Source organism: Acomys minous (assembly GCF_964271855.1).
Source record: "Acomys minous genome assembly, chromosome: 12".
Classification (NCBI taxonomy): Eukaryota; Metazoa; Chordata; class Mammalia; order Rodentia; family Muridae; genus Acomys; species Acomys minous.
In genome coordinates, this window is record NC_140493.1 from 6856309 (window position 1) to 6881695 (window position 25387).

The 25387-nt window shown below is 39.1% G+C and overlaps 1 protein-coding gene across 4 annotated transcripts in view; it reads left to right on the plus strand.

The window, feature by feature from the left end:
* SCAF11 (SR-related CTD associated factor 11) overlaps window positions 1-25242 on the plus strand; it is a 49068-nt gene extending 23826 nt beyond the window's left edge. For 2 of the 4 annotated variants that reach the window (XM_084748938.1, XM_084748940.1), the window contains 12 exons: window positions 4188-4265; window positions 7219-7319; window positions 8191-8255; window positions 13877-13935; window positions 14060-14166; window positions 15869-15970; window positions 17643-17749; window positions 19023-21683; window positions 22694-23034; window positions 24028-24198; window positions 24594-24713; window positions 24880-25242. In XM_084748938.1, the coding sequence (XP_084605064.1) occupies window positions 4188-4265; window positions 7219-7319; window positions 8191-8255; window positions 13877-13935; window positions 14060-14166; window positions 15869-15970; window positions 17643-17749; window positions 19023-21683; window positions 22694-23034; window positions 24028-24198; window positions 24594-24713; window positions 24880-25026 (4059 nt within the window). In that variant the 3' untranslated portion in view covers window positions 25027-25242. Of the gene's footprint in view, window positions 1-4187; window positions 4266-7218; window positions 7320-8190; window positions 8256-13876; window positions 13936-14059; window positions 14167-15868; window positions 15971-17642; window positions 17750-19022; window positions 21684-22693; window positions 23035-24027; window positions 24247-24593; window positions 24714-24879 lie in introns of all 4 variants that reach the window. The other 2 variants (XM_084748941.1, XM_084748939.1) reach the window with 2 other exon arrangements.
* Window positions 25243-25387: the final 145 nt, after the last annotated feature.

Sequence of the window (25387 nt, forward strand, 5' to 3'; positions counted from 1 at the left end):
GTAAAGGGTACATTAAAGAAAATTACATTTCTTAATTCCTTTTTTTAAAAAAAGATTTATTATGTATACAGTGTTCTGCCTGCATGTATGCTTGCAGGCCAGAAGAGGGCACCAGATCTCATTATAGATGGGTGAGCCATCATGTGGTTGCTGGGAATTGAACTCAGGTCCTCTGGAAGAGCAGCTGGTGCTCTTAACCTCTGAGCCATCTCTTCAGCCCTACATTTCTTAATTTCAAAAACCTGTTTTGAATTTTTTTCTATTGACTAATTGCTTTATTTATGTGTTCTGTGAAAATAGAGAGTAAGTACTAGATTTCTGGTTCCTCTCTGAAATACTTTTCTATAACATACATATTTTTAAGATTACATATGGGCAGCATTGTTTCGTAGCCCTGGCATTTTGTCTACCTTCCTAGGCTTACTTCTTTACTTAAACTTTTCATACCTGGAGAAAATAGTACAATTTTAAGGTATTTTTCTTCCCTATTTTCTAAGATGGGGGCAAAGCGAATTAGCTTATTTTCTAATGTTAATTAAATTATCTTTAGGAGAGTTAAGTGTGTCCAGATTATAATACAAGGTGGAGTTTCTCATTACTGCTACTTTTCTCCTGTGTTCCTTTGTTTGTGTGTTTTGTGGTAGTGGAGATCTTTATTCAGATGAGTTTAGTCAGATTCAGAGCAGTTGGTCTTAGTGGAATAGAGAATGAAGAACTCACATATGTGGAACAGGTCAAAGCAGGATGGATCAGGGTAAAATCTTGATGCTTTAAAAGTTGCACAGGAGGCTGGAGAGATGGCACAGTAGCTCAAAGGACTGGCTGCTCTTCTGAAGGACCCAGGTTCAATTCCCCTGGCTGCTCTTCTGGAGGACCCAGGTTCAATTCCCCTGGCTGCTCTTCTGGAGGACCCAGGTTCAATTCCCAGCACCCACACGGCAGCTGATAACTGTAATTCTAGTTCCAGGAGACCTGACACCCTCCACAGACGTGTGTGTAGGCAAAACACCATGTACAGAAAATAAAAATAAATTAATTTAAAAAACTGCAAAGGAAAGGAGTAGTGGTTAGCTGATGTCAAGAGGAAATTTAATAAGGAAAACAATGAGACTATAATTTCAGCTACTGGCTGACATGATATACAAATCTTTAGGCCATAAATTTAGTAGAAATAAGACCAATAAAATAAATAATCACATTACAAATTGTTGCTGTAAGTTTTTGTTAGTGTAGTTAAACTAGATCTTATGTAGGAACCTAGTATATACCACATACAGTTGATGTTTGTTTTTAAAACTCTTATTCTATTTGGGGTATTGACACTTCTACCTCACTTCCACTAGCCCCTTAACCCTGGGATTAAGAGAGAATGTTAGGGACTGTAGAGATGGCTCAGAGGTTAAGGACACTGACTCTTCATCCAGAGGTCCTGAGTTCAATTCCCAGCAACCATATGGTGGCTCACAACCATCTATAATGTGATCTGATGCTCTCTTTTGGCCTGCAGGTGTACATGCAGGCAGAACACTGAATATGTAATAATAAATAAATCTTAAAAAAGAGTGTTAGGGGGCACAGGCCCCTTAACTTCTCCTGGCTGTTTAGGGTCATTATTTTTGTTTGTTTTGTTTTGTCTTTGTTTTTGCCGATATAGTTCACCATCAACAGCAAATACAGCAAGCAGTCTCCTCTGAGCTGCTGTGTTGAGACATTTCCCTCCATCTGCCATAATGACCTCTGATCTCTCCAAATTGCCACACGGCTCACGCCACCACCACATACCACTTTCTCAGAGTCCTAGACACCGTGCTGCATGAGGCAGGGCGTTACTAGCTGGCAAAGTCGGCACTCTGCAGGAGACAGATATCAGCTGTGGACAAACTAAAGCCCAAACTAAAACCCCACACTTGGGATTAAAACAAAAACATATTTATATAACATAACTGAGTTCACAAAGAAGCCAGAACTTCCATTACAATATACTTCTGTAAGAATTATTAACAGTTAATTATTATTCTTTTCACAAGTTAGGTACTTGAAGCCCAAAGGCAGAAGATATGAAAGACAGTAAATATAGAGCTTCTATGCATCTTAGTTTTCAGCAAACATTGAAAAACACATTTTTATTTACTGTTTAAAATTTTAAAAATTAATCTTAAAAATGTTAATAAAAATATTAGAAAACTTTGGAAAAATGGAAAGCACTGGACAGATTGTACTTTAGATATTTCAATATAAATGTAAGAATATAACTTCTGGGCTGGAGAGATCCTCAGTGGTTAAGAGCACCACCAGCTCTTCGAGAGGTCCTGAGTTTAGTTCGGTGGCTCACAACCATCCATAAATGTGATCTGATGCCTTCTTCTGGCCTGCAGGTGCACATGCAGATAAAGCACTCATTCATATATGTTAAATAAATACATAAATCTTTTAAAAAGCCTCCAACAAATTTTATAGTTCATGCTGTCTGACAAGCATTTGCATTGTTAGCCCATCCAATTCATTAAATTAAAATGGCTATTTACAGTGCATTATTAGTAAGACACAGAGTAGATTGTTGCTACCTTTAAGACACATTTTTGGTAACAAATTAATAGCATCCTAAATCCTGATAATTTGGAAGTACCAATGTGCTTAAGGTGTCAGCTTGTCAGGACTGATTTTAGCAAGGCCACGGTTTCTTTTTTCAGGGTGGTGAAAGTAGAACAGAGCTTACTTACTAACAATTTAAAAAGTTCATATTTTACTCACAAGATAGGAAATAACTCAGTTCATATCTTAGTTGCTTTTTAATAACTCCATGAGTTTTGTAGAAATGTTGTTAGGATCCACACATACTTTGTTCTGCATGGACTCATGTAAGTCATGTAAATATGGACAAAAATTACATTTTCCTTGAAGGAATAGTATAATGTTAGTTGTGTAAATTCCCAAACTCCTTTAATCTTTTGGACAATTGCTATTAAGTTGCCAGGACTCTTTTTTTTACTTGTGAAACTATATGTATTAGTAATGTCATGGCAGGGCGTGGTGGCGCACGCCTTTAATCCTAACGCTCGGGAGGCAGAGGCAGGTGGATCACTGTGAGTTCAAAGCCAGCCTGGTCTACAAAGTGAATCTAGGACAGCCAAGGCTACACAGAGAAACCCTGTCTCAAAAAGCAACAACAAAAAAGTAATGTCATCATTTGATTGTAGTCTTTACTCTTGTACTAGTACAAAATAGTCCATCTTAAATTAATAATATAATACAGCCTTCTACATACATTTAATAATAGAGAGAATTATAGTTGATGCATACAAACTTTTGAAAGCACAGGAATATATATATTCATCAAAATCAGGTTGATTTCTAGTTATAAAATAATTGAAAACCAAATTTCCCTAAAAACAAAGAATACTTATAATTCTTTTGAAAAAGAGAGAAACCTAATAAATTAGGTAAGGAGTATAGATAGATAAACTTTTGAATATGTTAAGAGAATATGCTCACCTTCTTAAAGAAAATGAAACTAAAGCCAACGTGACAGACCAGCTGTTAAGTTACTGTAAACCAATGTGTGATCATTAATTTAGAAGAAAGAATGAGATGCAGTTCAGCAAATGAGCTGTAATATTAGGAAGAGCATGTGCTGGGTCGTAGCTGTGAGCGTGTGTGAGGATGTCCCTCTGGAGGGCTTATTCAGGTACAAGGAGCCTGGGCGAATGCATCATGCTTCCATAGTTTAACATAGCATTGCTAGTACAAATATTTAGTTAAGGTAACTAATTTGACAATGCTAAATCATAGACTATTAAAATATGTAAATGGTTTGCTCAAGGCATTCTTTTCTATAGCTTAGAGTTACACAAGGTTCGCATTACAGCCAGCTTTACACGACAGCATTAGGTTTGAAGTTCAGCCTTGATGTTATCAGTAGTTTTCACTGGAGCATCACATCTTAATGGGGTTGTAGTAGTGGATGTCACTGTATCCCAGCCAGTATTAGTTAACATTTGAATGAATGAAATTTAAGGTCTTTTGTGGTATGGCTCAGTCTGAGAGAATTTCCTCTCCTTCATTTTGAAATTAGAAAAATAATATTTCTGTGACAGTGGAAAATTATAGTTGTATTTAGTATAATTTAGTTGTGACTTGTGTCTTGAAAAGACACAATTGTAAATACATATCTTTTAATCATTTCTCAGATATTGGCTTCTTGTCCAATTGACCGGAAACCTTTTCAGGCGGTGTTTGAACTCAGTGCATTTGAAGGTTGTGCTGAGGTAAGGCTTAGATTTCATTTTCAGTGTATGAACTTCCTAATGTTAACTGGAGTTGCTTTGCTTTGATAGAGTGCTAGCTAATACATTTTAAAAATTGTTCACCTTTAGTTTTAATGCGTTGTGTCATCATTTCTCTTTAGTATGGTAAGTTCACAGCTTTCAGTGCCATTAACTAATAAAATAGTAAATCTTTCTTCCTTTGCCTTCTAGAGTGGGCATACCACAGTGGTCACCTGATATTGTATACAGATGTAGTCGATTAGAGGCTTTAAAAGAAGTCTTATATTTAATTATAGAATACTTACATTTCCAAAATATCATCATTATGATTGTTGTATTTCAAGACATCTTTTAGTTGGATAGCTTTTCAGGTAAAAGTAATTTGTTTGCCTGAAGTAATTGTCATCTTGGAAACCTACTGCCTCCCTCTGCTAACCTAGGCCTAGTCCTGGAAGCTTCTAGCTTCTGTACAATCTTACCTAGGCCCAGAATGTTTTCAGCCTCTGAGACTTACTGCTGAATAAGCTCACCCTTGCTGCCTCTTTCTGAACCCTGGCTGGCTGGTCCAACTCAGCTGTTCTGGCTCAAACTTCTCTCCAAACTGATTCAATCTTGCTCCTCTCTCCACCTCTCACTGAATTACTCTGCTTGGCCTCAAGCTAACTTTAGCAATGTATTACAGTCTTCTGGCTCCTTCTCATTCCCTGGCTCATTCTGTCTTCTCCTGTGTCTAGTTTGTTCTCTCCCTTCCTCTTTTCTCTGAAATCCTCTTCCAGTAAAGACTACCTCTGAATTCCATGAACTGCACTGCCTCTCAGCTCACTGACTCAACTGAACTGCCCGAACAGAACTGATTAGAACTCAGCATCTGCATCTGCATGTCTCTGTCTCCTGAGTGCTGGGATTAAAGGCGTGGACCACTGCTTGTCTGGACTTAAGCTTTTCTTTACTTGAAACTTGCTCTATACCAGGGTGGCCTTAGATTCAATGATCTGCTTGTCTCTGTCTCCTGGGATTAAAGGTTTTCTGTATTTCAGCCAGCGGTAGCCATGTTGCTGGATTAAAATTTCACTACATTTTGAATACATTTTTTTTCATTAAAAATGTTTTAATTAGAGTATTGGATTCAAAGATAAACTTCCATAACACATAAGTTCCAAATATCTAAAAGATGTTATTATAAAAACATAATTTGGAATTAGCATAATTTATATCTTTTGTCCTTAAATGACATTAGTGTTGTTTAGTATGAATCATGATTATAATTATTGTTTATTTATTTTAAAGCTTTTCAGATTAAGATATAATTAGATAATTTTACTCTTTTTCTTCCTCCAGCTTCTCCCACATATTCCTCTCACTTTGCTAGCTTTCAAGTTTATAGCCTCTGGCCTATTATTTTAAAAAATGTTGTTACATAGCTACACACACACACACACACACACACACACACAGTCTACCTAGTCCATATGATGTTGGTTGTATGTATATTATTTCAGGGCTCACCCCTTAGTGTTGGATAACCAGTTGGGGCACTGCTTCTTGGGGAACACAATTGCTTAGGTGGCTGTGGTCCTTTATTTAGGGTGAGGCCTGTGAGATTTCCCATTTCCACGTTAGCATGTTCATTGTTCAGGTCTTGTTTAGGCAGCCATGTTGATGGGTGTAGCTTCTCTGACATTTCTGCGAGACTTACTCTCACAGCACACATCCTATTTCTCTGGCTCTTACAACCGATTAATATTTTTATTGTTGATTTTTGGCTTGCTCAAAAGAAGAAAATAGCTGGGCATGATGGTACACACCTTTAATCCCAGCACTCTTGGGAAACAGAGACAAACAGATCTCTGAGTTTGAGGCCAGCCTGGATACAGAGTAAGGCCCGGACAGCCAGGGCTCTGTTACACAGAGAAGCCCTGTCTTGGAAAAACCAAACCAAACAATCAAACAACCAAACAAAAAAGAAAATAAATAGAAACATTCCTGAGTTTATGAGGAGAAGAGAAAGATAGTATAGGACAGTGGTGAGTAAGGTATACGGTAACACAATAAATACATGAAAGTAAATGACAACTAGCTTAAGAAAAACCACAGACAACACATACATGTGCATGTATGTGATACATTAAGGGAGGAACTCACTGCCGTCTATGGTAGCTTGGCTACTAGAGGGGAGGGTGGAGGAAAAACTATTTTAGCATTAGCTTTTAATGTAGGCAGTTTTAACTTGTTTGATGTATTTTTATTTGTGAGTCTTGATTTAAAGTGTACATAATATTGCAATGCAAATAAAAAATGATAAAGGCTGGGGAGCAGTCAGCAAAGTGTTTGCCATAGAAGCACGAGTCCGTGCATTTTATCCCTAAATGTAAAACATAATTGGAGTGGCAGTGTGCACCTGTGACCCCTGCCCTGTCTCGTGCTGGCCAGCAGTGTAGCTTACTTAGTGACTAGCTCGAGGCCTATGAGCTTAAAGCTGACCTTGCAAACAAAATTGTGGTGGTGCCTGAGGAAAACACCTGAGGTTTTCTTCTGGTCTCCACAAGCATGCTCATACTTGGACAGAAACATAAACACAAGGTGAAAGGGTCTGCTTGTTGTAATTGCTTAAATTCTTATCACCTATGCAAATTACCGTATACCAGAGAACAAATACTTAAGTGCTAATATAATCAAAGTCAAAAGCAATTCTCTGGAAGACACACTGTTTTTCAACCTTATTTATAAAATTATGTTGCTGCTGCCCAGGCTGGTTATGAATTCTTCATTTTGTCTTCTTTAGTCTCTAGAGCTGGGATTAATGGTGTGCACCATAGTGTCAGGCTATGACTGCACTTTTCAGTGTGACAGTTGTATTTCTTTAATTTTGTAATTACAAGGGAAAATTGAAAAGTTGTTTGCAATGTTGGTATACTTCTCTAACAGGTAATTTTGCTTTTTTTTTTTTAAATAGGTTCAAGTAAAAAGACAGTTGAGACAAATAAAAGACAAAGAAAATGAAAGGTCTTTTAAGAAACAACTCTCTTATCATGAAAGTTCCAAAAACGACAAAAGGTTAGTGATTAATTTTACAGGTGGGATTCAGTATGAGTAAATGAGTAAGAAATAATTTGGGCAGCTTCAAATAGATGTATAGATGGATAGTATATTGGGGTGAGATTTACCCTTATTCTGTTACCTGTCTCCACTCCTGCTAAGTAAAGAATTGCAGCAGTATTTTTGGCCTATGTAAAGCTCCAGTTAATATCATCAGATGGGAGGATGATGGGAGAATGCCAAGTTGCAATTGTGCATGCTATTTGCTAGATATTTCCAAAATCTTATTCTACATGGTTGAGTAACCAGTCATGAAAATCAGTAAGATTGTTTTAATAATAATATAACTCGTTGTATTATTAAAATATAGCTTAGCTTATTAGTGATTGATCTGAGTGTATGAGAATATTTAACTTCATAGTGACTGTCAGCATTATTAATACAATTTGTACATAGTACATTTCATTGTGATGTGCAGTGAATTAAAAGTGAGCAAAATTTTAGTCTTTTAATCCTTTTAAACTTTCATTTGGAGCCAGGCGTGGTGGTGCATGCCTTTAATCCCAGCACTTGGGAGGCATGCAGATCACTGTGAGTTCAAGGCAGCCTGAGCTGCACAGAGAAACCCTCCCTCAAAAAACCAAAAACCAAGCTGGAGAGATGGCTCAGATGTCTGCTCTTCCAAAGGTCCTCAGTTCAATTCCCGGCAACCATTTGGTGGCTCACACCCATCTATAATGAGTTCTAGTACCCTCTTCTGGCTTGCAAGCATACAAGCAGTCAAAGCACTGTATATGTAATAAGTAAATTTTCAAAAAAAAAAAAAAAAGAATTGGGGATTTATTTAAAAAAAAAACAAAAAACCAAACCCTTCCATTTGTACCCACAGAAAAAGAGATGCCACAAGAGAAGATGTATTATGTGAAAGACTTCAGGACTTGACGGTGTTGTATAGTAAGCAACTCTGCTTTTGCTGTTGTTGTTTTGTTTGTGTTGTAACTTGGTGTTTGTGCCAAATGTCTTAGTAATATTTTGAGTTTGAAAATAGTTGATAATGGAACTTCTTAGATTGTTCCAGAATATACCAAATATACAAAATAATGTATGCTCTACATTATTTTGCTATCATGGACGGCGCTTATACTGTTCCCTATTGGTTCCATTCTTTTTGTTTAGCTTGGAGGGAGCAGGAAAGAAAGGAAGCACATGTTGAGAGAAAGAGCATTTCCTGATCATCTGGGGCTCAGTAGCCTGCATCGTAGTCTAAGGCACATATCTAGGGAGGTGGTAAATTGCTTGTGGGTCTCAGATACATGGAGTTTGGAGTATTTGCCTGGGTCAGCTGAGTATCACCTCAGGGATGTTCATCTGTATTTTGTCCCTTGAGGTGAACTTTAGTTTGTGTTCATTATTTTCACTCTACAAGAAAAGTCTCTCAGGCTTCTCCCTTTTCCTGTTTTTTTGTTTTTGTTTTTTGGGTTTTGTTTTGGTTTTTTTGCTTTTTGTTTGTTATTGTTTTGTTTGCTTGCTTTTTGGTGTATGTATATGGCATTTACAGATGTGATTGTGTATGTGCATGTACAGGTGTGTGTGCGTGTGAGAGGGGGGGCAATGTGTGTCAGAGTACCTTTTTATTTTTTATTTTTTAGTTTTTTGAGACAGTGTTTCTCTGTGTAGCCTTGGCTGTCCAGCACTCGCTTTGTAGACCAGGCTGGCCTTGAACTCAGTTCTGCCTGCCTCTGCCTCCCAAGTGCTGGGATTACCTTTTTAAATAAAAGGGCAAAACAAAACAAAACTTCCCAAGCTGTTAACTTAGTAATACAGTGAGTAATAAGAACTTTATACTTAAATGATAGTTGCTTGATTATTTTTGTTTCTGATGCAGAGAGGGTCATGCTAATAATGTTGGGGTTTTGTACTAATGTGTGCGTGCGTGCGTGCGTGCGTGCGTGTGCGCCGCGCGCGCGTGTGTGTGTGTGTGTATGTGCATATGTATGTGTCCTTGCATTTGGAGGCTAAAGGTTGGCGTTGGGTGTCTTCTTCAATCACTATTAAAACCATAGTTTTTGAGACAGGGTCTCAGTAAACCTGCAGCTTGACCATCAGTTCAGTTAGACTGGCTAGTCCTTAGTCCTTTGGGATCCTCTGCTCTGGTATTACAGGCATCCACGCCCATGGTCACTTTCTGTGTGGGCTCTAGAGATCCAGCTGCAGGTCCCCATGCTCGCAAGCATATACCTTACCGCCTGAGCCACTGCCCCAGCTCTATCAGGCATTTCTTAAGCACATGCTGTCTGTTAATTATGAATTCATTGTTGGGAATCGGTCAGACTTGGAGTGCCTGCTTAGCATTGAGCTCAGAGTCTTTATTATCTTAGATTATATTGTACCAAAGGATGTTTTTATGTAGTCTCCCCAAAGTCCTTGGGATTGAACCCAGAAAAATTCCATAGTCTAGGCAAGAACTGTACCATGGAGCTATATCCCTTGTCCACCGAAGGATGCTTCCGTAAAATGTCTTTGAGATTAGTGTTTACTGAAGTGTGTTGGGAGGTATTGAATACAGAAAAACCATGCTCCCAGCGTACCATAGCAGGTTGGACACCTGTGTGTGCTACACTGATAACTAGAGAAAGGAGGGAGCACAGAAGAGGTGACCTTGAAATAGAAGCTTGAAGTGACTTCCTAAGAGGATGGATGGCCAACGGTCTTAGTAGAAACCTCAGCCTTTCATAGGGAGAGTGGAGTTAACAATTGAGAGTCAGTTTACAGGTGTGAAGGCTTTTGTTACATATAAAGACAGATGAGGTATAGTAACAAGAAACAGGATTTTTGTTTGTTTTGGTTTTTGGTTTTTTCTGTGCAGCCCTAGCTATCCTAAAACTCATTCTGTAGACTAGGCTGGCCTTAAACTCAAAGATCTGCCTGCCTCTGCTTGGCATGCGCCATTCTCCCCCACCCCCTACCTCAGGCATAAGAAACAGTTTTTATGTTTAAGACGGTCTCACTAGATAGTCCTAGCTGTCCTGAGCTCACTTTGTAGAACTCTCTGGTTTGGAACTTACAGACTTAGTTGCCTCTGCTTCCCAGGTGTTGGTATCAGGTGTGTACATCGATGCTTTGCTTGTTTAACAGTTTCTAAAGGTACAGCTCATCATGGAGATTCTTATCTGAACAGAGGAGAGGAAAGGGATTAGCCATTTTAGACTGCATCATTTCTCTGGAATGGAGATTAAATTAGGGAAAATTCTAGTCAAAAGAGTACAGAGGAAACAGTGGCAAAGAGGAAAATTAAATCAAATGGTGAGATATCTGGTCTTCTACCTGTGATCATTTTTTAAATTATTGATACTTTTGTTATATAACCTAAAATAAGAGATAGAAAGCACCTGCTGACACACTGTTTAGTGTTGGTGATATTTAGGAATCTACCAGGGAGTTCACCACCTCTCTTCTTCCTTGGGGGAAGCACATTAGACCCCAGTCCCCTGTGCCCCAACCACTATTGTCCATCTAAGTTTTAGTGTCCCACAGGATTTCCAGATGTTTGAGGGAAATAACAGTACACAGATCAGAACAGACGTGATTGGAGAGACTCAATGTTGGGAGTTGGAACAACTTTAGAAATTAATATCCTGAGAGATGAAGCCACCAATCTTACAAGAAAAAAGGTGGAGACCAAAGCCAGGGCTTTGTACCTGCTAGGTACATAAGCTACTACTGACTTAAATCCCAAATCCTAGGGAAAGAGTTCTTTAACAGTCTTTTGTATGTTAGAAATTTAAAATGTTATAGAAATTTAAATTTCCAATAGAAGATATATTAAATATCTCACAAAGTATAGAACCAACAGTCAAAAATGATATTTATATAGGAGTTAAATGCTAGACAATAAAACTCCAGAGAGTAACTCTAGAAAAGTAAAAGGCAGAAATTTATTTTTAAGTTAGTCAAAAGGAAATTTTCTACACATGTGCATGAACACACATAAACATACATGCCCTAGAATGAGGGCATCCACCAAGTGTCTTATAAAATCTGAGTGAGGAGAAAAAGGCAAAGTAGGTCATATATAAAACGTTAGGAGTGGCTGGGTGTGGCGGTTCATGCCTGTAATGCCAGCACTTAGGAGGCAGAGGCAGACAGATCTCTTGAGTTTGAGTTTAGCCTGGTCTATGAAGTGAGTACTAAGACAGCCAGGACTACAGAGAAGCCCTGTCTTGAAAAAACAAAACAAAACAAAACAACAACAATAGTAATCATAACAATAAAAATTTAACAAGGTTAGGGGTAAGATTATCAATAATAGAGTGGTGGAGTAGTTATGCCTGAAAATTTATGAGGAAAATAATTAGTAATCTCGGAAATTATACTATATTTAGTCAAGGGCAGGAATAAAAATAAAGACATATCAAATACATTAGGTCTTATATATTAATTTCTACACATCCGTTCTCAGTTTTTGTTTTGTTTGCTTTTTGTTTTTTGAGAATGTGTGTTCTTCATTAGGAGAAAGCAGAGTATCATTCTTAAGAAGAGCAAAGAATTGATGTTACAAGTTCTAAGCCAGCTCCTGGTGTGGCTATAATTGTTAGTTTGTCCTGCAGAGTCAAGTGTTGCTGTACCAGGTGGGATAAAGTAGCAAAGGAAAACGGTGGGAAGGAGCATGAGGAATAAAAATGTATGATTTACGTGATTAAAAAATAGAAACAAGGGGCTGGAGAGAGGCTCAGCAGTTAAGAGCACTGACTATTCTTCCAAAGGACCTGGGTTTAATTCCCAGCACCCACATGGCAGCTCACAACTGTCTGTAAGCTGACACCCTCACACAGACATACATGCAGGCAAAACACCAGTGCACATAAAATAAAAATATATTTTTTAAGAACCAGGAAAAAAAAATAGAAACATCAGAAGTCACGATATAGATGTTTTTTAGAAATAGGAAGATAAACCTGAGGTGATTTTTAGCTATAATCCAAGGATTTAGGAGACCAAAGCAGGGCTCCTGCTATACATTCTAGACTATTGGGGCTATATTTTATGTTCAGGATCAGCCTGGGATATAGAATGAGATATTTTCTCAAAGCAAAAGAAAATAGTGAAATAAACATTGCAGAAAACACAGGATTTGATGCTTTTGATAAGTAGGTAGTACTGTCTTCTTAGAATTTTTATATTAGATTGCTGGTCACATGAAATTATTTTTAGGAAATTACAATTTAGGGCTTTTTAATAATTTTTAGTTTTACTTCATGTGTATTTATGTCTTCTTTGGTGCCATTGAAGTTCAGTCAGGCCTTGGTTCCCCAGAATCTTGAGTTTTGGGTGATTGTGCATGTTTTCTAGAACATCTACAGCAACAGTTTATGATGAACCATAAATATATTGATTAATTTGTCTGTCGCATGGCCTGGGAAAATAGCCCAGTGAGTCAGAGTACTTGTTGTGCAAGTCTAAAAACCTGAGTTTGAGTCCCAGCACCCATGTAAGATTCTGGCAGTGCAGCTTGCACTCCTGCCTTTGTGGAGTGGATATTGACAGGTCCTGGGAAGTTACTGGCCCTACAGCGTAGCTGAAATGGTAAGCTTCACTTTAGTGGGAGATCCTGATTAAAGGGGATAAGAGAAGGGTAGAGGAAGATACCTGATGTCTTCCATAGTCTCTGCATCACTATGGACATGCACGCACACATGCACGCATGCACGCACATACAAGATGTTAATAGAAGTTTCTTTCTAGGGCAATATATGTTTTATAAAGATCTAGAGAGATGGCTTAGTGATTATGATCATGTACTGTTCTTGCAGAGGACTCAGGTTTGGTTCCCAGCATTCAACTCACAGCTCCTTAACTCTAGCTATGGGAATTCCGATGCCCCTGGACTCTGGGCACCAGCCCTCACATATGCACACCTATATACAGGCATCCTACCCATGTATTTAAATATTTTACACATTTAAAAATGACAAAACAATTCTTTAAACAAAAAGTATAAGCTTTACATTACCTAGTTTGAAATTACACAGAGTAACTTCCAGATGAGGCAAATATGACAATAGCACTGCCAGTCATGTTCACTAAGGTTTGAGGAAGAACAGGGCACTTGCCTCTGAAGAGTTAGTGGCTGAAGGTGGTGATGTGGCTCTGCAGGAGGCCCCGCTTTCTCTTGGGCAGCTTGTAGCTAACTATCTTAAGTAATAGCTAGTTAAAAAAACAAAAACAAAAACAAAAAAATCCTAGATACATTAATTTGCACTTTAAGTTTAAAGACTTGTAACATTTTTTTACAACTTAAACATTTGGTTAAGGTGATAGAAAGTGTTGATTAGAATCACAATACTCAAAGTGCTGTGAGTGTAACAGTTAGATTTATTGTAACCTTATGTTCTTTCCTTTTGTCTGTGGTCTAAAAAGATAAGATGCAATTTATATTTGGGAAGTTTTTTAATGCAAATATATTAGAGGTGCAACACTTCTTGACACTTTGACTTTCTTTATCAATGTAAAGGTATACAGACTTCTGAAATGAAATTTGAGGCAAGTAACCAGGTTCTGTCTTGTTTGTTTTATAGGAAACTTTTCAAACAATAAAATGGGTGGAAAGGAAAATGCTACAGTAAAGATAAATAAGGTTTGTTGAAGTAAAGAAATACCCTCTTCTTATAATATTTATAGTTACTTAGTGATTTGGTGCTTAAGTTGAATACAAATACTTTTAAGAATTCTGGTTTCATAACAACTTTTTATATTTCTAGGTTCAAAGATCAAGTCAGTGTACAGATCCTTGTGTCAGAAATGACATGTCCAGTATGTTTTCATGTTGCAGCCACAGTGGGGAACCTCGAACCCATAGAGCTTCTTGGTTAGTGCTTTCTGTCCTCAGCTTACAGTCTTTACCTGTCATGTGTTGTGCTGTTTTTGCTTTTTGAGATAGGGTTTCTCCGTGCAGCCTTGGCTGTCCTGCAACTCACTCTGTAGACCAGGGTGGCCTTGTACTCACAGAGATCCATCCACCTGCCTCTGCCTCCCGAGTGCTGGGATGAAAGGCATGCGCCGCCGGCACATTATTTTACCTGTAATTAACTTTGGTAGACATTTAAACTGGGCTGAGTAAAAGTGATGGTCCTCATTTTGCTATTGTTCCTTTAGGAAAACAAACTAGTTCCATCAAAAAGGAACCTTTGTTACAGTAAAAAACGTATCGGTTCAGCCTAAGATGCTAAATAAAGACACGGAGTGTGACTTGTACTTTAAAGCTGCTAGCACAGTGCTGGGCAGAATCTAGACTAATACAAATCTTCCCCTAAACTATGGTAAACAAACTACTCTAAACTGATATATAGTACATATACCCCAAGCATTTGCTACTATGATGCTCCACAGGTCATCCTTCCCTTCCTCTTCCTCCCCAGTCAACCATCTCTCCTCCCAGCTGACTCCTCTCCTAGCTCCCCTCCAGGAAGCCCCGCCTTCCACTTCCTCTCCTCCTGCCCAGCTGATTGGCTAAATAGCACTTTATTGTTGGTTGATACATCCACTCAGCATTCCTCTACAAACCTTATTTTTTTTTTTAATTATTCTGTATTCTACAATGCTTGCCTATGTTAGTAGTAAATTATTGAGTATAATTTTGACCATATACTGGGGGAGGGAAGGTATCTGTGAAATGAATATTAAAATAGACCTGTTTTGCCAGGTGGTTGTGGCACAAACCTTTAATCCCAGCACTTGGGAGGCAGAGGCAGGTGGATTGCTGTGAGTTCCAGGCTAGCCTGGTCTACAAAGCCAGTCCAGGACAATCAAGGATACACAGAGAAACCCTGTCTCAAAAAACCAAAAACAAACAAAAACCAGACCTGTGTTAGAGCTGATTGTGTCATCTTTGGCTATGTAGTGATTAACAGGTAGATGTTGGGTATCTATTTGTGTGATTTAAATATTGAGATTTAAAAATTACACGGATTTAATTGAACCAACAAAGTAGAACAGAATTTTGATATTTTAGGGCTTGGCAGAATACTTAAGAAATAACTATATCTGAATCCCTTGGTGAAAAGCTGAGCTAAATCTATTTTTGGTTAAGATAACCACACCCATTTTTAATGTCTGACATGAATGTCGGAGTAAGAATTTCTCTCATAGTTGGCCGTTAGTGTCTGAATAGACAGCTGTCTCAATAACTCTTCAGTCACATGACCACTTTGCCCTGGCATCCTTGTCAGCCCTAGTCAGAATTAGCAGATGATGGAGCACTGCTGTAACTAACAGGGCAGCAGCTCAGTTTGGGCTACGCAGTTAAAGTGTGAGACCAACCTAGACTTTGCATCTAGTAAGACTGTTACAAGGCAAACAGCACCTGCCACTAAATGCAGAATTCCAAGTATTCTTTGTCATATGCATTCAAAAACAATCTTGTAGTGTAAAAATTCTACTTACTGTAGGGATATGCTTATTTTGAAAGTGTTATGATACTGGGTGTGGAAACTATTGCTATTCTTGTCATAACTCTGTCTTGTTAATTTTTGAAATTTTAATGAAAGTTTATTTATTTATTTATTTTTTAGTACAGAATCGATAGAAGTCAGTGAAATCAGTGCATTGATCAGGCAGAAACGACAGGAACTGGAGTTGTCATGGTTTCCTAATACATTACCTGGAATTGGAAGGTAAAATTGTTCACTAAAATTTATATGCTAATACAAGTATAAAACTATTAATTCTTAAGTATAGGTTTCACCTATACTTAAAGAGATTCTGTATAAATTAAACTTTGGTGTTGCAAAGCTGAAGGAAGATTACCTGTGGGCTGTCTGCAGAAGCACTGTTTCTGTATTCGTGCTTTCATATACATTCTTCTAAGTAAAGATTTGGTCAAATGCCTGCTCTGCCCTGGCCTTCAGGACTTGAGATGATCTGGTCTCCCTGAGAGTCCCAAAGTGGGTGCAGTGCCAAGTACAGACTACTGACCAGAGCTCCTGCCTCATCTGGTCAGGGCTTCATTCTCTGTAAGGAGCTTTTCTCTCTGTGGTGAGTTCTGTGTGCAGTGCTTCCATACTCTACAAATGGTGGAACATAAATAGAAGTAGCATTTTTGACGTCCAGATACTTAGAGTTTGAACTTTTTTTTTGACAGTTTCTTGTTTTTGTGCTTATACAAGTTGTATATTCTTTTCAAGTGTTGTCCTGTAGAATCTCACCTGATACTGACTGGTGTGGTCTTTGTTAGGAGATTTAAATTTATTTAGAAAATGCTTGAGAAAGGGGATTTTGTTTGAATGCAGAAAATCTAGGGACTTTATCTGGGCCATACTACTCCTGACCTCACTCTCAGTGTAAGGACTTTAAAGTGTAAATGTAGTATAAAGAAGATTCCTTCAGTAGTTGATGGAGGGAGGGAGAAGGGGCCAAGAGAGCGAGAGGAGGCTTATTGAAAAGATGGGGGAATGCTCTCTCTATCTACTCTCTCTCTCTCTCTCTCTCTCTCTCTCTCTCTCTCTCTCTCTCTCTCTCTCTCACATACACACATGTAATGTTCTCTCTATACACACACACACACACACACATCTTGGTTAAAAGTCATCACATTATATAACTAAAGGAACTTATATTTTATATCACCTTTGCTTCAGAGTGGGTAGTATTTATAGTAGCAGAAGAGGGCAAAATGTTTAGTGCCCACCTCCCCTTTTTTTTTAATCCGGGGCTTCTCTGTGTAGCTCTGGCTGTAGACCACGTTGGCTTTGAATTTGCAGAGATCCACCTGCCTTTGCCTCCAAAGAGCTGGGATTAAAGGTGTGTGCCACCACTGCCTGGCCAACATCTTTTTTTAAAAGACTAAATCATTTTGTTTTTTGAAGATGTATTGTTCTGTCTAAGTATATATGTCCATGTGAGTATGTGCACATTTGTGTGGGTGTGTTTGGGGCCTGAGGAGGTGGAGTTGTAGGCAGCTATGAGCCACATAGCACGAATGCTGGGAGCTGAGCTAGAGCCCTTGGGAACACCAGCTAGCACTCTTAACCATAAGCCATCACTCTGCACCACCCCCCAACAAAATCTGTAATAAAATGATTCCGTTATTTAAAAGAGAAATGTTTGTACTCTGAATTACTTTCATCTTGCTTGCTGTTATATTAGCACAAAAATATGCCTTTAAAGTTTTTTTGTTTGCCATATTTGGGCAATGAATAACCTTGAGCTTAGATGTTTAGTTATTTGGCAAGAAAAGCATAAGTACTGTATTTTAATATTGCTAATCTAATTTGGAGAATGTAGTAGTTTTTAATACCTAGCTCAATTTTTAGACTACATAACTAAAGTCTTTGCTTACATTTTCAGAGTTGGCTGTGTACCTTGGAGAGTTGAAACAGCAGTCCTTCCTCTGATCTCCTCTGTGTTGCCAACAACTATTTTTCCAGCAAGTACTGTGTCATTAGAAATTTTTGGTAAAGTTTGTGATTTTTTTGTTGTTGTTGTTATAAAAATAACTACTAGCTCCATTTGCCTTCATAAACACATGAGTGTTGATTTAGAATAGCTGTGTAAGTTAGAGGGATTCTTGGATACTTCTGTACATACTTGGCTAGTGTCTGGCTTTAAAATCATTACAACTATAGTACATGTGCACAACAGACTGTCATAGAGCCATTCAAAGGGGGAATCACATCTGTTGTAATGGATGAAGGTGGAGGGCATCGTGCAGAGTTTCACAGTCCTGGCACAAATGACAGTAATCATACTTAAACCCATGTGGAATTTCAGTGACTGTGGTAGTTACTGTGACGTGGAGTTAGGTGGGCTGAGTGAGGACTAAAGGCCATGGATCTAGTTTATAAACGGCAACTACAGTTAATAGCATCATCTTGGAAGATGCAGAGTGAGGGTGCAGTGTCCGCACTATACACACAAAGGTAGCAGTGTGGAGTGGTGTCTATGTTAATTGGGTAAATTTTATCATTTCACTGTACTTTAAAGCATGTTGTACATGGCAAATATATATAGCTTCACAAAGTTTTTTAATTTTCTAACTAGAAAATCTGTTCTACATTTTTCCATTAAAATTTTTTTCATATGCATTTATATTATTACACCTTTATACAATAGATTGCTTATAGCAAGAAGAGCCATGACACAATCAGGAATCATATAAATGTTACATTCTTAGTGTTTTGACTATTTGTGTTTTACATTTTTAAGACTTAGAGAAATGATTAGAAGTGTTTTCAGTTCATAGCTCTTTAGAAATAACGTCTGTGAGTTCATTCAAGACAAGTAGTCTTCACACTCACTTACGGGTAGCATTTCTAGTGTCCTTTGCCTAGAAAGTTTAGTTCATAAACAGTTTGTACCTGAGAAAACACTTCTGGCTATACCCTTATTTCAGTAGCATTAAAAATACTGATGACCAGCTGGTTGTGGTATGGCACATGTCTGTAATCCAGCACTTGGGAAGGTGGAGGTAGGCGGACCCAGGAGTTCAAGGTCATCCTTGACTATATAGTGAGTTTAAGACTAACCTGCCATATGAAAGATTATCTCAATCTCTTGTCCCCCAGATATTAATGAAACCACCTATACTCATTTGTTAGAGATACACTTAACAGTTTGATTCACAAGTATATTGTTTCATTGTATTTCAGATACTTACTATTCTTAAACGAACTATAGTCAAGTTATGTTTTTAAACATTAAGAAAACTTTTATTTTCAACATTGTCAGGTACTTCGAATAAAGGATATGCGTTAGCACATACCCAAGGAGGCGGAGAAAAAAAGCAGACTTCTGGCACATCAAATACCAGAGGATCAAGACGAAAACCTGCAACAACTGCTCCTACGAGGAGGTCCACACGGAACACAAAAGCTGAGACAGTCAGCCAGCCCCCGAAGTCCCCAGTGTCAAATAATTCTGAGTGTGATGCCCCAGGGAACAGTAATTCTTCTGTAAGTATTTCTCCTCCAGCTGAATCAGAAAAGCAAACAAGACAAGCTCCAAAACGGAAGTCTGTAAGGAGAGGAAGAAAACTACCTTTAATGAAAAAGAAACTTCGGAAATCTGTACCTCCCCCTGAAAAAACAACATCTAGTGATTCAGTAGAGGACGAAACAGTGGACTCTGACACACCACCCATGCTGGAGAAAGAGCAACAGTCAGGTGTAGAAAACAGTAACATTTGTTCTGTTCAGACAGATGGAGAAAATCATTTGGCTCATTGCTTGGAAAGTTGCAGTGAGCAAACAGAAGAAAGTGAACAAGCCAAGAATGATGAGATAGAGGAACGAGTAGAATTTTTAAATTCTGAATCTTGCACCCAGGAGCTTCCTGTGCTTGTTGGAGAGGACATGGGCATAGAGACTGAGGAGTCCTGTGTAGACCATAATAGTCCTCCAGGTACTACTGTAAAAGGCAGTGGTGTGTTAGAACATCAGGAGCAGGTGTCTGGAAGTTCAGAGTCAGAGGTGCAGGCATTGGTGTGCACAGGGAGCCCTCCTGATGAGTTTCTTACCTCTTCACCTTCTGACACCAGAGCACACCAGCCAGTGTCCAGTCCCATGGGTGAGACACCTGAAAGTACAGAGTCAGGGGTTAATGACGGAAACACAGAGGAGAGTCTCACAGTAGAAAGTAATGATTTGAAAGACTCTGCAGTAAACATAGAAACATTTGTAGAGAGCCCCAAAATGGAATCTTCTGAGGGTGAAATTACACATGCACTGGACGGACACTGTGTTACAGTCAGCTCAGACACTGAGTTGCCTGAGCATGTTCAAACTGAAAATAAGGAAATACTTTCAACGTGTGACACTTCAGAAAATGAAAGTTCTGGTGCTGTTCCAGATTGTGAAGACAGTTTACTAAAACATAATCTTGACAGCACCCAATTGGACAAATCCTTAGAAGAAAAGACAGAATCTTTGACTGAGCACCCCAAACCTACAGAGTTACCTAACACACAGGTTGAACAGAGTGAGAAACACTTTAATGAAGATAATAACGAGACAGTACCTATGGAGTGTGACTCCTTTTGTAGTGACCAGAATGAGTCTGAAATGGAATCATCCACAAATACCGACTCTAAACAACTGAGTGAAAATTCTGTGGTGCACAGTTGTGACAACAAGCCATCTTCCGAAGCTGCAGTTGAGAAGGTTGAAACTGTATCTCAACCAACCGAAAGCCTCGTAGGTAAAGCCCCAAAGCCTCGCGCTCGAAGATCCAGATTCCATTCCCCATCTACAACTTGGTGTCCCAACAAAGACGCTGCGCAGGAAAAGAGACGGGCTCAGTCTCCATCACCAAAGAGAGAGACTGCAATAGAAAGCAAGAATTCTCAGTCACTATCACCCAAGAGAGAGTCTGCCAGAGGACGAAGGAAATCTCGTTCTCTCTCACCAAAAAAAGACGTGGCAAGAGAAAGGAGGCAGTCTCGGTCTCCCAAGAGAGAGAATGCTAGGGAAGCCAAAAGGTCTGAGTCAGGATCCCCAAGAAGAGACACTTCTAGAGAGAACCAGAGGTCTCAGTCCCGAGTGAAAGATTCTTCTTCCTCAAGAGAAAAATCTAGGTCCCGGAGCAGAGAACGAGAAAGTGGTAGAGACGGGCAGAGAAGAGAGAGAGAGAGAGAGAGGAGAGCCAGAAGGTGGTCTCGGTCCAGATCTCGCTCCCGATCGCCATCAAGAATGAGAGCAAAGAGTAAGAGTTCATCATTTGGTAGAAATGAAAGAGATAATTACTCTCCTCGGTGGAAGGACAGATGGACAAATGATGGTTGGAGGTGTCCTCGAGGAAGTGACCGACACCGAAGGAATGACTCAGAGAAACAGAGTGAAAACACAAGAAAAGAAAAAAATGATGTCATTGCAGATGGTAATGATCCAAATTCTACAGATAAGCATAGAAATGACTGTCCCAGTTGGGTAACAGAAAAAATAAACTCTGGGCCAGATCCAAGGACCAGAAATCCAGAAAAGTTAAAAGATTCTCATTGGGAAGACAATAGAAATGAAAATTCAGGGAATTCTTGGACTAAAAACTTTGGCCCGGGCTGGATGTCCAGCCGAGGTCGAGGTAGCCGTGGGAAAGGCGGCTACAGAGGTAATTTTGCCTACAGTGACCAGAGCGAAAACAGGTGGCAAAGCCGCACACCGCTCTCAGGGAGTGACTCCTTCAAGTCTGTGGAGCAGCAGCCCTCTAAGCGGAAAAGTGAACAAGAGCTGCCCTTCGGCACACCAGCAGACCGGTCAGGGTGGACATCTGCATCCAGTTGGGCAGTAAGAAAGACTCTGCCAGCAGATGTGCAAAACTATTATTCGCGGCGTGGGAGGAATTCTTCAGGTCCGCAGTCTGGGTGGATGAGACAGGAGGAGGAAACGCCTGAACAGGGTAACAGTCTTTGCTTGTTCTTAATGTTTAACTTGAAGGAGGAGTCTATGAGTCTAACAGCTTTAACTAAAATGATCTTTAACTCAGTAGTTATATGTCACTTTTAATTATACAAATACATAGTAAGTTAACATGTATTATTGTTATTGTTGTTGTTGTTGTTGTTGTTGTTATTAGACAGGGTTTCACTGTGTAACCTTGGCTGGCCTGGAACTGACTCTCAAGAGACCAGGCTGTTCTTTATGTACAGAGATCCACCTACCTCTGCTTCTTGAGTGCTAGAATTAAGCCATGCACTACCATACCTTGCTAAAATAGTATTTCTTTAGTGTCAAATCTTACCAAAGATTTAAATATATTGTCTTGTTTGCTGCATTAGAGGCGTTTGGAATGCTGTTATACATAATTTAACTTGTATTTCATTTATTTCCAAAACGGAAAAGAAAAAGCTGTTGAAAAATATTCAGCTGGTATTACTTCTGCAATTGATATGATGTTTTTGAGACAGGGTTTCTCTGTGTAACAGCTAAGCCTTTCCTAGATTCTAGGCCAGGCTGGCCTTGAACTTAGAGATCCACCTGCCTCTGCTTCCCTGAGTGCTGTGATTAAAGGCATGTGCCACCATGCCTGGCTGATGTTATCTTTCTGAACTAGTCATTTGAATTAGCAATTCTTAATTTTTTATTTTTGTTTATTTTAAAGACAGTGTCTCCTTATGTAACCCTAGCTGGAATTTGAAAGTAGAACAGAGTAGTCCACCTGAGTGCTGGGATTAAAAAGTGAGGTACCATTCCTAGCTTTCTTTGCTAATTTTGATGTATGTTATTTGAGCTTATATTAGTAATTTTGAGCATTTTCTCTTGTTAGAAATTGATTGCATGTTATTTAAAAATGACAAGATTAAATAAATAGCTTTGGTTTATTGTTTATTGCTATTTGTTTCTGTGTTTATGGTAAGGGTAACTTCGTGGGTTTTTTGTTTTTTAAACAAATCCTTTTTCTTTTGACAGATTCTAACGTTAAAGACCAAACAAATCAAGTTGATGGTTCTCAGTTACCTGTAAATATGATGCAGCCACATATGAGTGTAATTCAGCCGCCATTGACTGCCCAGCACCAGCCTATGGGTATCTTCCCATACCCAGTGGGTGTTCACGCCCCTTTGATGAATATGCAGCGGAACCCATTCCCCATGCACCCTCCACTGCCCATGCATCTCCACACAGGAGTGCCTCTCATGCAGGTAGCTGCCCCTGCCAGCATACCTCAGGGACCACCGCCACCACCCCCTCCTCCGCCATCCCAGCAGGTCAGCTATGTTGCCTCACAGCCGGATGGGAAGCAAGTGCAGGTATGTTCTTAGCTTGAGTTCAATCCACAGTCTTCATAAACATTGGCCATCCCCAGACAAGAAACTTGTCCAGGAACTTACATCATCAAGTGCAAGCTACATGCTCGACGTTACTCATATCTAAACACATTTCTTTTCGATGTCATTTGGCTTGGTCACATTAGTGAATTCAAGTTAGAGTCAGGTTTGAGTTCACTTTTAAAGAATTCCCTAAAATTTTAAAGCCTCTGAGGAGCAAGGTGGTTGGGAACTAGTGAATGCTTTTATAACACTTGCTGTCTTGCTGGAGTAAACCGTGGATAAAGATGGTATCCATTACCATCCGCTTTCATCTCATTTTGAGTTTATTGCACTAAGAAGAGATGAATCCCTGTGGGAGACAGAAAATGCAGACACTTTGCAAACATTGTGGTGCTTATAGTTTTGCCTGTACTTAGTTTTTATTGGGGGGGGGCAGCGAGGAGAGGCAGAGAAAGAGAGGGAGAAAGCGAAGACATACCACACAGTGGGCATGTAGATGTCGGAGGATAACTTTGAGGAGCCAGTTCTCACCCTATCATGTGGGTTCCAGTGACTGAACTCAGGTCCTCAGGCTTGTGCGGCAAGCACTTTTCCTTACTGGGTCATCTTGCCATCTCCACCTACATTATTGAAGAGACATTTGATGAGCCGGGTGTGGTGGTGCACAGCACTCAGGAGGCAGAGGCGGCTGGATCTCTTTGAGGTTCAGTCCAGCCTGGTCTACGAAGTGAGTCCAGGACAGCCAGGGCTGCATAGAGAAAACCCTGTGCTGAAAAAACAAACAAAGGAAACATTTGATACGCTTAAATAAGGACCACATTTAAGAGTCTAATCACCTTTCTTCAACTAGCCCTTTATGTATACATTTCCTAAAATGAGTACTTCTTGGGTTTTTTAATGTCATTCCTGATACATAAGTGTTTTTTTTTTCAGTACATTACATCATTGACAAATATTACCTCTTTAAAACAGGGCCTCCCCAGTGCTTCTCATGTAAGTAATAACATGGCTGCACAAGTCCTGCCTGCTCCATCAGCAGCCCCGGGAAACACGGGATCAGGTCAGGGGCCAAGTTCTGGTAATACTTCGTCATCAAGTCACGCCCAAGCCTCTAATGCTGCTGTAAAATTGGCAGAAAGCAAAGTAAGTGTTACAGTGGAAGCCAGCGCAGATAGCTCGAAGACAGACAAGGCAAGTTCAAGGTTGAGAGCAACCTAAATAATTCTGTATATAATAAAGATGAACAAATTATAGCTTTGATTTTATGAGAGATGGAGGGGATTTATTCTTGAGAGTTTGAAATTCAAACCTTATCTAAAGAATTTTGTGTAATGCTGTTGTTTCTTGGTGAGTTGCCACTAATATTGTGTAATCACTTTTAGAAATGTTTGATATATGTATTAGTAACTATGCATTTTGCTTATGCCATTTGAAACGTTCCTTATATTGTCAAAGCATACTGTTAGCAATTTCATAATTCTAGAAAGTTTTGGAGGGTGTAAGACTGACATAATAATCCCACATTTTCTTCTCATCAGAAATTACAAATTCAAGAGAAAGCTGCACAGGAGGTGAAACTGGCTATTAAGCCATTTTACCAAAATAAAGATATCACCAAGGAAGAGTACAAAGAGATTGTGCGGAAAGCCGTGGACAAAGTAAGTATAACTGCAGTGTGGAGTATTTTAACCACCTCTGCTGTAGTGAAGGATGCCTGTTAGGTCTTGTGTGCTCATAAAAACAAGCTGCTGTCTTCGGGGTTTTCATAGTGCTGTCTATTTGGCATTGGGCATGAAAAACATTTCCCCTTCTTCCCTCTTTTAGGTTTGTCATAGTAAGAGTGGAGAAGTAAATTCTACTAAAGTGGCAAATCTGGTTAAAGCCTATGTAGACAAATACAAATATTCACGGAAGGGGAGCCAGAAGAAAACTTTGGAAGAACCTGTGTCTACCGAAAAAAATATAGCCTGATATGGGAGTGCTGTAAAGGACATTGTCAAGATATCTGCAAAGTGCAATTCAACGTGTACCCTTACTGAAAAATACACAACTGTGATTGAAGTCTGGTTTTGATAAAATTATTTTTTTTATTGTAGGATATAATGCTTTGTTCTAAATATAGCTGTGCACTGCAACTTCTATATCTAACCTTCACCCCCAATAAAACAAATTGAAGGGAAAAACCAAGGGTGTAATGGAATGTGCGTTTTTATCAGGATTGTGTCCTAATGTGGATCCTGAAAGATGTGTAGCTTTTAAAGAGAACAGTGGAGTACATAAGTCAGAAACTTCTAGACGGGCTGGTTTTGGAAGACATCTATATCTATGTATA